Source organism: Octopus bimaculoides, chromosome 27 (genome assembly GCF_046866305.1).
Source record: "Octopus bimaculoides isolate indiv1 chromosome 27, ASM4686630v1, whole genome shotgun sequence".
NCBI classification, from domain to species: domain Eukaryota; kingdom Metazoa; phylum Mollusca; class Cephalopoda; order Octopoda; family Octopodidae; genus Octopus; species Octopus bimaculoides.
The window spans coordinates 24781189-24796188 of NC_142954.1; the positions used below are offsets into that span (position 1 = coordinate 24781189).

Genomic DNA, 15000 nt, shown 5'->3' on the forward strand with positions numbered 1-15000 from the left:
TATGTGTGTGTGTGTGTGTGTGAACAAGCTGTGGACAGAAAAAGCTAGCCTTATCTCTAGCTCTTATCAATATCCTGACTAAGTAAACTCAGAAATGACTGAAACGGAAGTTGGTCGCTTAGGTATGCAAGCTACTTACCACACAGTCACTCCCGCACCTATCAGTAAGATGTATAAAGTTTCCCTTAGTTAATGGTGTAAAATTATTTACACGGGATAAACACGATGTTTCAAGAAAGAAAATAAGAGATGCCATCGTATTTACACATATTTACAATAAAAGATGTAACTTAAATCAACTTAGATGTGGAAAACTAATCCTCAAAAATATCATCATGATCATGATCATCATCATAATCGTCTTCAACACCACCAGGATTACCATCTGCATTATCAGGAGCATCATCATCAATCATCATCAATCATCATCAGCGTCGTCGTCATCATCATCATCATCCCTATCATCATCATCATCACCACCGCCACCACCATCATCATCATCATCACCACCGCCACCACCATCATCATCATCATCATCATCGTCGTCGTCGTCGTCAACAACACCAATAACCATATGAGTAACGATAACAACAGCAGCATCATTAATATCCTTATCAAATACACCCCCCCCCCATCATCATCATCACCCTCATCGTCCTCATCATTAACGCCATCCTCATCACCAAAATTATTCGTACAGCGAATATGCAACATGTTAGTCAGCTCTGATTACAAAATAAAATAAAATGCAATAAAATAATATACAACAGCCATAATTGCATATAACTAAGTTCTTCATAATTGAACATTCATCATTACCACTACCACCACCACCACCATCATCAGCATCATCAACGTCATCAACATCATTGTCGCTATCATCATCATCGACACCGGTTTCAAATGAGCCACGAAAAAAACTAAGCATTGTAATTGCACACAACACTCAGTTCTTTTATAAACGAACACTCGATTAAAAATAACGCCACAAGCTCTAAAATACAATCAATAGCCGCATTACTTTACTAATCAACACCACCACCTCCAACACCACCACCACCACCACCACCAATGCCGCCAACAACAACAACAACAGCAACAAAAATAATATTACTACTAATAATAATGGCTACAACAACAATATTAATAATAATAATGATAATAATGATAATAATAATCAGAAGGAGAATGAGGAGGAGGAGGAAACGAAGAGGAAATTAGAACAGCAACAACGTTAATAACAACAATAGTACTAAAACTAATAATAATACCTACAATAATAATAATAAGAAGAAGAAGAGCAACAGCAGCAGCAGTAGCGACAACAACGTTAATAGAAATTCTGCTGATTGTAATGATGGTGACGATGGCGATAAAAAAAAAAATAATAATAATATTAATAATAATGATGATGATGAGAATGGTAATAATAATATTAATAATAATAATAATAATGATAATGATATTAATAATAATAATAATGTTAATAATAATAATAATGTTATTAATAATAATGATAATAATAATAATGATATTAATAATAATAATAATGTTAATAATAATGATGATGATGGTGGTGATGCAGGAACTTCAGTGACTTCATAATTTTTTTTTTTTTTTTTTTTTGCTAAAAACAGAAATAAAGAAAAATGTAGAAAATTTTGCAAAAGAAACAAGAATAAAAGGACTTCCACGGTCAGCACCCCCCGCCATCACTTCCCACCCGCCGCCGAACCTCCACACCCCGATAACATAACACCTTCCTCACACGACCAACACTCGAACAACGCCAATACACCGCGTCACACAACCGCCGTCGCCGCCTCCACCAGAAAAAAAAAACCAACAACAATACTACCACCACACATACTGTATTTTATGGACAACGCACCTCCTTTACTTTTACAATACCTCTCGCCACCACCACCGCCACCACCACCGCCACCACCACCGCCACCACCACCGCCACCACCACCGCCACCACCACCGCCACCACCCGCTGGCACTGATCTTCTATAATGAACAATAGTCCCTAATTGCATCGGCTATTATTTGACAATATGTATGGGCCGATATTAATGAAATCGGAAGAAGCACATTGGAAATATGTACCGATTAAAAGAAATACTTCAGCACTAGCCTTTAGTGATAGAAGAGAAGGAGAATACAGAAGAGGAGGATGAGAGAGAGAGATGGAGGGGAGTGGTCCTGATTGCGTTCAGACAATCAAGCAACTTCGAATACGTTAACAATTAGCAGCTATTAGTTAAAAAAGAAAAAAAAAATTACTAATTAGAGTAATATCGACCAGAGAAAGTTAAGCGAGTAATCACGGATCTGCAGTAAATATCTGAGGGTTTACTCCGGGGATGTTTACGTTGAACCGTCATCCGTTGGGGGTAGCACTCGGGTTTCATGAGGAGCACTTGTATTTTCTTATTTATTTTCTTGGCATGTTTTATGTTTTCAGGTATATTTATATATCTGTCAATTTTCTAGTTTTTTTTTTCTATGTTCATTACTGCTTTTAACCATTTAGTCTCTTCCTTTAAGGATGAAGCTTGTTTCTAGCAAAGATGCAAAACTCCATCATTTGAATGTTGACAGGGAAAACGATGTCACATTTTAACTTGAACTAAGTCTTGCATATTTTTCTTTTTCCATTTACAGATTGTATTTCTGATTAAAAAGAAAAAAAAAACCTTGATTCATTTTTTATTCTGAAAATTTAAGCTGGCCCAAACTGTCAGTTAGGCATTCACTCAAACATGTATGTATGTATGTATGTATGTATGTATGTATGTATGTATGTATGTATGTATGTATGAATGTATGTGTTTATGTACGTTCTCTTCTGTTGTTACTTGTTTCAATTCTTTCTCTAAACAAGAAGCCGGTTTCTGACAAAGGTACTAAGCATCATTGTTGGAATGTAGACATAGAAAAACAAATTCACATTTTGAACATAGAAAAGACGTGCAAATCTTATTGCGATAAGACAATGGATATGTGATGAGCGAGTTAATTGCATAATGTTTTTATTTTTCTCATTAAAAGATCTAATTTTACCAGATTGCCACTTCAGCACAGATACACATAAAACGAAATCCAACCATTTTCAACGGAATAAATGTGAATTTATAATCTGGATATTGAAGATGGTGGGTTCAGAGCACTTATCCATAGCTATCCTCGTTTGTTATATATGTATATATATATATATATATATATATATATATATATATATATATATATACATGCACACAGACAAACGTACACAAACACACATCTTTGCCTTTAATGCTGGGTCGTAGTCTGAGATAGCTGTCACTTATTTAAGTTTCTTATGACATATGTACACACACACACACACACACACACACACACAAATATATATATATATATATTATATATGTGTGTGTGTGTGTGAGAGAGAGAGAGAGAGAGAAAGAGAGAGAGAGAGAAAGAGAGAGAGAGAGAAAGAGAGAGAGAGAGAGAGCAGTGCAGGGCACCAACGTTTACGGGAAATAGCAGTCGATAACCTTATTACGCTATAGTAAAGCTTCACTGTGTATATACTGGCACAGACCTGTGAGGGCAGCGAACGTAAACAATTTCGTCTTACCTCTAGGAAGAACATTAGATAAATGGACAACCCAGAATCGGATAATCTAGTACCTAGGTTTCGGGCTCTTCAAATACGTTTGTTATCGTAAATTTGATGAGTCTTATTCGGGTAGATTTACCTGGACAACATTTCAAATGTTGCCCCATCAATGCCGGTATATTCGCCTGAATGCTTCACCGAGAAGAGTGAAAAAGTTTTCAATGAAAGATTAAATTTTACAATGCAAATATATTACTATATATATATATATATATATATATATATATATATATATATATATATATATATATATATATATGGAGGGAGAGAGGGAGAGAGAGAGGAGAGGGCAGGGCAGGTGTGTACCTGCAGTTGTTTGACACATGTCAGCCTTCATTGAACAAAAGCTCTTCAGGCACGTGCTTATCCCTTTCCATCGTTTGATTTCAGCATGATATATAAAACGCTACCTTAACAAAACATCCATTTTTTAAAGAGATCATGATGTGGCTGAATGAAGATTTGGTTGTTATTTCTAGACGTCTCAGCTACGCTACCAAGTGAATGTCTATCAATATTTTTTAATTCTTTTTAATTAACAAAGTGAGATTTTTGGAGTGATGTCCAGAGAAACAACTTCTCTAAAGTAACAGCCCAGTGGTAGTACATATAAATAAACAGATATCCAGAGGATTTTGCATTGCAGAACCCGTACAGGTGGTTGCTAAGCAGGAAGTGTTTTGATGTTATGGAGTATTTGGTTGTTAATGGCTGTATACATTATCTTGGAGATATTAGAATTGCTGGGAATATTACGACAGCTGGATTGGTCAGTGGAATTCTGAAGACTGACAGGTGCTTCCAGATATTAGGATTTTTCACCGTAAAGTGTGATATATTGTAGAGAAAACGTATTTGGTGAGTATAGGAGAAACGTCCATGGTATGTTTATATAAAAATAGATACACTAAGATAGACTGATAGATAGATTAATATATAAATAGATACAAGTATACACGTACACCCATATAGATAGGCGAAGATGTGGCTGTGTGGAGAAGCTTGTTTCCAACCACATGGTTCCCAGTGCAGTCCTACTGCGTGCCATCTTCGGCAAGTCTTCTAGTATAGCTTCGAGCCGACCAAAGCCCTAACGGATTTGGTAGACGGAAACTGAATAAAGCCTATCGTATATGTATATATGTATGTATATATATATATGTATGTATATATGTATGTATATATATATATATGTATATATATATATATATATATATGTATGTATATATATATATATATATATATATATGTATTTGTGTTTGTCGATCTGTCTGTATTCGTACCCCTACCATCGCTTGACAACCGATGTTGGTGTTTTTATGTCCCTGTAACTTAGTGGTTCGACAAAAGGTGGTGCTGCTCCAGCACTGCTGCAGTCAAATGACTGAAACATGGAAATGAATAAATGAAAAAGAGAAATATATATTTAATATATATATATATGTATATGTACATGTCTACAGATGTATGTATGACTATATATATATATGAATGTATGTATATGTTTGTATATCTCTCTGTGTATGTATATATATATATGTATATATATATATATATATATATATGATATATATATATATATATATATATATGATACATATATGCATACACACACATACACACATATATGGAATAATAGACACTTGGGTGAGACGGTGTTTGTTGAGAAACCGAATGAATGATAGCAAAATGATAGAGTAGTTGGCAGAACCACAGATTTCGAAGAATTAGAAAAAAAAAAAAATAAGAGCAAATACAAAACGAAAAGTAAAGCGTATCGTGTTTAGTATTGAAATATAAAAACGAATAAAACAAAGTTTTCTTCTAATGAGATTCTAAGAGTCTTGGAGTGAGAGATTTATGCCGAGATAGTCAGAGGAAAGAAGAAAAACGGAGAGCAAGAAAGATAATTTAGATTTCATTTTCACGATACTTTCCATTGCTTCGAGTATAATGCATTTGTATAAGAGATTTGATAAAATTTCATATATACTTATGTACGTGCATTGAAACAGACGTACACACACACATACATACAGATATATATATATATATATATATTTATATATATATACACACATACACGTACGCATATATATGTATACATACATATAGAAATATACTTATATATATATATATAAATATACTTATATATATATATATATGTTTATATATATGTGTGTGTGTATGTGTGTATATACAGATATGCATATATATATATATGTATATATACATATGTATATATACATACACACACACACATATATATATATATATATATGAATGTGTATTGGTGTTTGGATGTATATATATATTACGTATGTATGAATTTATGTATGCATAGTTGTATTGATGTGTGTTTGTTTATATGAATCTATCTGCATATGTCGATAAATATATGTGTATTTATATGCGTAAGTGATGTGCATAAAAATTTTTTTAAATGGCGGTTGTTTTAATCATCATATGATAAATGTTGTCGCTATATACGCATCAAATAGCTGTCGGCCAATTGGAAAATGAGTGGCGAGATATTTGTTAATGATACGAGTAGCGGCCATCAGAACCGGCAGCTATGTCAGTTTTCTTAGAATGTTGAGGATGTTGAGCGAAAACCATTTACAGGAAGAGCAAAAGAATAAATAGAAAAGGAATGAAAACGAGCGAAGAAAAAAAGACATTTCCGATATAAAACTGAATTGAAGCAGAAAACAACTATAACAACAAAAACAACACTAATAATAATAATAATAATAGTAATAATAATGATAATAATACTAATGGTAATGTTAATGATGATGATGATGATGAACAGAAATTTGAAAGCTACTCATTAAAATATGAAAAAAACGAAGACGATGAGGAAAATAGAAAAGGAAGAAAAAAAAACAAACTAACAAATCCATACAAAACAGATTTAACCTTTTAATGGCGGCATACTGACTGCTGCCTTGCCGGCATTATAGCTAGAGCCCAGAGACATAAAACGCGAAATGTAACCAATTTTTATGTGTTCAGTTAATTTCAGACCATTAAATGACTTAAATACTTGGTCTGCCAGTTAATATTTTTAGCATTATTGTTGTCCTTATTATATTAATCATTATTATTATTATTATTATTATTACATTTTTTTTCTCTTTATGTGACCTCCGTTCTTTCTTGAATATTTTTTTTTATGTGTCTTTTAATGAAGAAATGAAACATCTGATATTAGAGAAAACTTGAAGTTAATGAAAATGGTTTCGGTGCCATATTTACCAAGTTCTTGCTTAAAATCTTATGCGGATAATAAGTATCAGACTGGATGTGAAGAATTAATAAAACAAAATCATATACACATACATAAATAGATGCAAGATACATACATACATACATACATACATACATGTATGTATTATGAGTGTTTGAAGAAGAAGAAGATTGTTATATATGAAATGTCTGAGTAGCACTTAAAGTTAGACAACTCATTCGAAATGAAGATGCTTGTGGGTTGGATCGCATTTAGAAGTTTAAAACATATTTAGTGTTTTTCAGATTGTTTCTTTTTTCTGTCCACTTACGCCAAGTAAAGTCATAGAAGCGCCATTCTTCCTGTTAATTATAGGATTTCTTTAGCATTTTCTCTTCATTAATTCTCTCAAAGCAACAAATTACTGTGGGCAGTGAGGTTTACATCCTCAACCGACCTTAAAGCAGTATCACCACGAATGAGATGCATTGAGATTCTTAGACCTTCTCGCTTTTAGTCATTCTTATATCGTTGTTGATGTTACTGTTGTCATTGTTGAGGTGTCCTATGAGTAACAGCATTCTACCTATGGTCATCCTATCGTTTTAGCTGCAAAATATGATAGGCACGTTTGCTCGTTAATTAAAATTTATTGCGGTACTCCATTCACTTTAATAAACTGTGACTTCTATTAATGCCGAGACGGTTTTGACTTTCATATATATATATATATATATATATATATATATGCCGATTTTCTCTTCCTCCGTTTTTCCATTCTTTGAACTTTCCGTCTTTCCGACGAAGGGCTCCGCCCGAAACGTCATACTCTCTCTCTTTCCATTCCCGAGCGTCCAATAACACTATCCATATCACGTCCTCACTTTTTTGTTTTTTTGTTATTGTTTTTGTGTTTTTTTTAAACTTATATATATATATATATTGGGTGTATTAAGACTTGCTTCGGTCATGAATGGCCTTGGGATTTCACCTAGGAAAGTCTGTTTATGGAAGACCAAAAGTCACCCATGCATACCAGCCTCTTCCACTCAATGCTACCTGTCTTATCCAAGGGAAAGGTAAATGCTTATACATCTTGACAGCAATGATGTCACAACTCGTTTCTACAGCTGACTGAAACGGAGCAACGTGAAATAAAGTGTCTTGCTCAAGAACACAACACACAGCCCGGTCTGTGAATCGTACACACTACCCCACACCCACAAGCATATATATATGTGTGTGCGTGTGTATGAATATGTATATATAAACATGCACATGGACACGCGCACATATACATACTTGTTTCAACGCATGCAAACATGCCAACGTACTTCCACCCAATGGAATATGGCTTTGCTTTTAAAACAACAAACATGGCATCCGAAAGAGATGACTGTCCTGCTATTGATATTGAGATTGTCAGTGATACTGAATGCATACATTACCATGAACGCAAGGAATGTTGGTGGGACATTTCCATCAGAATTCCTACCAAGTGGAAACAGGTCGGAAAGATTAGTTTGGGTCAGACAAGAAAAAGTATGTAAAAGACGCCAAACGGAATCAGAAACGCTGCGAATATGTGAATATATCTTTTTAAATCAAAGAGATAGGGGATAATCGCGAAAATCGGCCTTAAATTCTTTAGTTTGTATACACTGATTATAAATTCAGATTTATACAACATATAATATGTGCACTTAAATTTGTGAGTTAATACCTAGAATGTTAACTTCGAAATGCGAAGATTTTACAGAAAAATTAATCAACAAGCTAGCACGCATATTACAAATACAATCTGCGAGTGGATGAGCAACAGTAAGCAAGATTTTTCCAAGTACAACGTGTGACATTGTTTTTCTTATCTACATTCCAATGAGAGAGCTTTGTATCTTTGTCAGAAACCAATTCCTTCCTTACAAGAATAACTATAAATAATTAAAAACAGGATGTGAATATACATACATACACACACATGCACACTTACTTGCATATGTACACACATACATATATATATATATATATATATATATATATATATATATATATATATATATATATATGTATATATATGTATGTATACATGTGTATATTTGTACATAAATATATATATGTATATATATATATATATATATATATATATATATACATATGTGTATATTTATGCATATACATATATGTATATATGTATGTATTTATATATATACGTATATATTTATATACGTTTATGTTTATATATATACGTATATATTTATATACGTTATATATATATATATATATATATATATATATATATATATATATATATGTATACATATGTGTATATTTATGCATATATGTATGTATGTATGTATTTATATATATACGTATATATTTATATACGTTTATTTATATATATATATATATATATATATATATATAATATATGTATGTATATATATATATATATATATATAATATATGTATGTATATATAAATATATATATATGTATATATATATGCACACACGCACACTTATTTTGGCTGTGTGCATATTTGCATGTGTGGGCGCATGAAAGCGTATATATAACACATGCATATATGCATATATTCTCTTTGGAATTCTGGGTAATTTACATTTGAAAGAAAAAAAAATTTACGAGAAAATATCACATGTACATTTCTCACTCACATATGTGAATATATGTGCATATAAACGTACGTGTGTGTGCATGTGAATGAATGAATGAATGCTTGTGTGTGTCTGTGCGTGTGTGTGTGCATTTGTAATTCGAAACGCTGTTATATAAGTAATAAGATTCAAAAAGTATATTAACGAGATTTTTGCTTCGCTTCTTATATTTTTTTCTTATTTAAAATAAGACAGAAAATATTGAAGCAGCCAGAGTACTCTAAGTCAATATGTGAATATATGTAGATATAAATGAATATATTTCCATATATCTGAGATAAGAGCTTCGTTAAAAAATAATAAGTAAATAAAAGTTGCAAACTTCTGAAATATTACATACAGTCAGCATTTCTTTCCAAGGAATATAGGCTGACAAAAAAGACGTTGATAACACATTAGAACGCTACAGATAATGATTAGTATGTTATCAAATATGCGAAACCGGCACAGAAATCTGTTCCTCGAATTGATATAGCTGTATGTGTGTGTATCTCTATATGTTCGTGTGCGTTTATGTGCTGAAGATTGTGTGTGATTCAGGTGTGTGTGGCAGAGGGAAACACAACGGAGAGAGATTTGTGAGTGCACAGATATGTTCAGGTTGTATGTCTGTCTAATACAAACTGGAAAAAACGTGCATACATTCAGAGCTAAATCGACTGCATTCGCTAATACCTCTTCACTCTGGCATTTGGTTGATGCGCATATGCAAAGCGCTATTTCGTCTGTCTTTACGTTCTGAGGTCGATTTTGTTTCTCATCCTTTCAGGGTCGAGAAATAAAGTACCAGTTGCGTATTGCGGTCGATATAATCGACTGGCCCCCCCCTCCCCTAAAATTTCAGGTCTTGTGCCTAGCGTAGAAAAGAATATTTCCCTTCTGTAATAGTCACATAACGTCCAAACCTCGGGTCATCTTCAAGGCTTCTCCCTTCCTCTCCTAATTACAGCTGCCCATTTCTGCATGATTGCAAATGCCGGAGCGTCTTCCTCTAATATATCAACAACATCAGCTGGAATGTCCTTGGAAGCTCATTTTGTTTTTCTGCTTAATAACACTTAATAACACCACAATGCCAAATTTTACCCACTTCTATTTGCCTCTGAAGCCTTCTGTGTACAGTAAGTCATCAGTTTATCCGCAACGAACCAAAGCAAGTATTAATAAATGTGTTGAAATTAATGCATGCAAAAGTCTCTAGGGTCACTTGTTTATAGTCAGGCTATGAACTTTTCAGTTCAGCGCAAACTCGTAACTATACATACATTGCATCAGAAGTTACGCATGAAAACGTTTGACATTTTATTTATATTTGAACTGAAAACGTAAAGACGGACGAAATGCCGCTAAGTATTTTGTCCGGAGTACTGAGAATTCTAACAGTTAACCGCCTTCGCATTCGTTAATATTAAACGTTAATACTGTGTCCTTGCTAACAATTAATAAAAGTATGCGTGTAACATTCTAATTACTTTTATTAGTATTTATTTATTTGTGCTTTCCGTTCATTGAGGCAGTTGTCCTGGGAAAAGCTGTTAATGGGTTGGGGTGCATAAGAGTCGCGATATAAACGTGTGATGGGTGATATGTCTTCCCAGTGGTATAATTCAGGATTCGATCTCACAGCGCTTAATTTTGGATATGTCACCACTATCGTAACCTGGACATGGCCTAATATTTAGTCGGTGAAATTTTGTAGACAGCAATTGTACTGGAGCCGTTCCAGTGATGACTGTTTTTTTTTTTTTTGTTCGGAAGCTGTAGGGTTTTAGTTACCCTGTTTAAACCTCCACCTATGCCTTCTGTGACTTTACTGGAATCAATTACGTTGCAAGTTCTCAAGTCAATACGTCGATGTAGATGTGGATAATTGGCAATGCTTCTTCGTACGGCAAACCATGCATCATAGTTCGCCGCTCTCTGTCAGTCCCAGAAGCACTTTAAGACGTCATAAACACCGTCCTTCGTTCTGTAAGTAAACCGTAAAGAAAAAAAAATGGAGATTTCAGTATGTATTGTTCTGCTATATATTAATATAAAACCTATTGTTATATGCAGCTCACGACTGAATACTGATACAGCGGTGTGTAGCTCACATGTATTTCGTCTTTACATCAAATTATCTGTCAAAAATACACTGATATGTTCCCTAGTTGTAGAATATATTTGCACCATGGTGAGAAACTATCAACGAATTGGAAGAAAAAATGCTAAGATTACAAGAAATTCAAGATTAATTTCAAGATCTTCACCAGGTTTGTGACAGGCTGACCTGCTGAGACAGAAATGAAATATTCAAATTAATGACTTTGTCAATGTAAAAATCTCTTGCCTCGCTTGCAATAATTGTATACAGAATATAAACTACAGATATTTTGCAAAACTTGAGAAAAATATTGATTTCCAGCATTGGCAAAAGAATAAATCCCATTCTGGGAAATTTTCACCGTAGATTATTAAATCAAAACCTGTATATTATTTCTAAGTAGTAAGTATTTCATTTCTAAGACCATTTCTACAAGGCTTCTCGACATGATAGAAATAGAAAGAAAAAAAAACCTACTTCGATTGTATTGCAACATCTTTAATAGAAGGAGTTGAATATTTTGTGCAATGTACTTTTAAATGCGCAATGCCCGCTTGCAATGGAAATTAATCCTGAGTAGAACGCTACGGATCATCTACGTCTATTGATTCAAGGTTAAACTGCTGGTGATAAGCGGTAAAGAACGACAAGCGCGATAAGAGTAGACATTTTATCGACGTTGGAAAGCAGAAATATCAAATCTCACCGAAATGGAATTTTATGTAAGTACCTAATCGTAATACACTGACGCAACGAATTCTGCTCTTCATAATTAATTTTTTAAAGTTTAATGTCAATACGTATACAATGCTGCGTATAACTGGAGTTCGTAGAACACTAGAAAAAAGTTGATGCTTTCATAGATGATATAGGTAAGATGTTTACATAATGGCTGTGAAAAGATTGGATTGGCCAGGGGCGAATTTTCGTTCCCCCCCCCCATAGATGATCCAGAGAGAAGAAAGGGATTACAGAACTAGAAAATATGGGAGATTAGTTATTTCAGTAATAAAATTTTGTTAATTTTATTTATCAAACCACAGTAAACTTTGTCGAATTAGAAATAAGCAGAAACAAGTATTATAAAGCGCTTTAGCAGAAGCTTTATCACCTCGACCAGATCGCCCGAGTTATGTAGATAAATAATGCTGTGAAATGATCAGATATCCGCCGGCTGTTAATAGCAAATATCTACATTCTAAATTCATAAGCTACTGGGATCAGCCTTGCCTCATATTATTCCGGTGTCATCAAAATTCAGTAGTGGTCAAGATACTGGATGAACTTAAGCAAATGGTATTTGTGATTTATAAAGTTTCCTAAGCAAAAAGGGGATTCGTGATACGCCAAATAAATTGTCGCTTGTTTATACTATTCTTCTCTTTTGATATCCTAGAATTTAGTCATAATTCTTTACGTATCAAAACACAAACCCTGACAATTTTTGTAGATGCATTGACTTTTGACTAAACAGGGGCAAAAGTACAGATGCTGTTAAAATAGTCGCATCTTCGCAGCCTTAAATTACTCGGCACTTAATGATGTCAGTGTAATCGACTGACCTTCTTTCCCTATAAATCCTTAGTTCTACGCCAAAATGTGGAGCAATTCTATAAGGAAAGATAGTTAAACAGCCCAAAAAGCGAGATGAGGCATATTTTCAAATCAATACGTCGTAGTGCAAGGTAAAGCAAAATTTACGAATCTCGAGAATCCTCTACCTTTTGGTTTTCTTTTCATTCTTTGGAATATTCTCCAAAGCTCATTTCTATTTACTTCTCGTTTCTTCTATGTCTATTCTTCTTACTTTTATTTCTATCTCATCCCCCCCCCCCTTCCTCTCTCTCTCACTCTCTCTCTCTCTCTCATTTCTTCCGGACATTAACTATTTCGTAGATTCCTTTTCATTCGCTCATTATATATATATATTCATTTTCATGTATTTGTTTCTCGCCTGCTTTGTTTATTATCCCTTCATTCTCGTCATATATTGTTTCGTTCAACCTTATTTTCTCAGACTTTTCTTCCATCTTATTAACTGCATTGATTCTTTTATTCTTTCTGGAAATAGAACGATCGTTTCTTTATCTTCCTTTCTCGGCTTCTTAATTTTCCTTCTTTTGTCTTTCAATTTCCAAATTATATTCTTTCATACTTTCCTTCCTCACTTTAACTGCTTCTTCTATCTTAATGTCTTCATCCATTCATTTACTTATTTCGTTAAAATTAAAAACGCATCAGCAAAACTCATTATATCTCCAGAGACCACAAAGCAGCGAATAAATAAATATGGCGGGTTCTCTACCATAAAGAATGCAAGTTATCTTTTCATTGACTCAGAGGCCTTCTCCAACATATTTATGGATTTAGCTTTGATGAACCATACGATTACATATATATATGTTTGTATATATATATATCTATAGAACTATCTTTCTCTCTTTCTCTCTCTCTCTCTCTCTATCTCTCTCTCTCTCATATATATATATATATATATATATATATATATATATATATATATATATAATGTCTGTGTGTGTGTGGGTGCGTAATTCTGTATGGGTATATATATATATATATATATATATATATATATATATGTTTGTATGTATGTATATAGAATTGTAAGTAGACGGATATCTCTACTAATTCGAGGGAAGACGGCGAATATGTGATGGAAAGCTAAAATGCATTGGTGAAATAATGACATTATATTGGTTGGTATACAAGAATCGAAATAACATTTGCTATTTATTGCATCAAGACGATTGTATTCAGTAGATTTAATTCCTCATTCTCTCATCACTGATCCGTGAATATTGAACCATTGGCTTGAAAGAAATAGGAACACATACATAGAAACACACCCATACATCCGTACATTCAGAGCTAGATGTACGTTCGAGTACCACAATATGTGTATATATATAATTACATATCTATGTATTATATACGCACATACACACACTCACAGATATATGAAAATGTATGTTCACATATGTGGATGTTGTATAAATATATATTGTGGATCTCCAGCGCTTGAGAATGAGGATTCAGTTGGTTTTTGAATAGAAGTTTCCTGCTTCAGAATGAATGAACTATTTGGACATTAGTCGCATTGCATGGTGGCAGGTGCGTGGCATTGGGAAGTTCGTGGTTTCGATTTTCAGCTCGACACTACGATGTGTTCTTGAAAATAAAACACTTCTCTTCACGTTCTTCTGCTGCGCTCATCTGCAAATGTCTAATCCTAGCATCGCACTGGCCCTCATCTTCAGACGATTGTCATGATGTTGAATGGTTATACTCTGAGAAAATGCTAGTCCAGCAATATTTCCTGG

The 15000-nt window shown here is 33.5% G+C and overlaps 1 protein-coding gene across 5 annotated transcripts in view; it reads left to right on the top strand.

The window, feature by feature from the left end:
* LOC149130911 (uncharacterized) overlaps positions 1-15000 on the top strand; it is a 247648-nt gene that overhangs the window by 99153 nt on the left and 133495 nt on the right. Inside the window, exon 3 of one of the 5 annotated variants that reach the window (XM_089343657.1) lies at positions 1638-2692. The exons of the other annotated variants lie outside the window; for them this stretch is intronic. Coding sequence (XP_089199783.1) covers positions 1638-2019 — 382 coding nt within the window. The 3' untranslated portion in view covers positions 2020-2692. Of the gene's footprint in view, positions 1-1637; positions 2693-15000 lie in introns of those variants that run through there. 5 annotated transcript variants of the gene reach the window in all.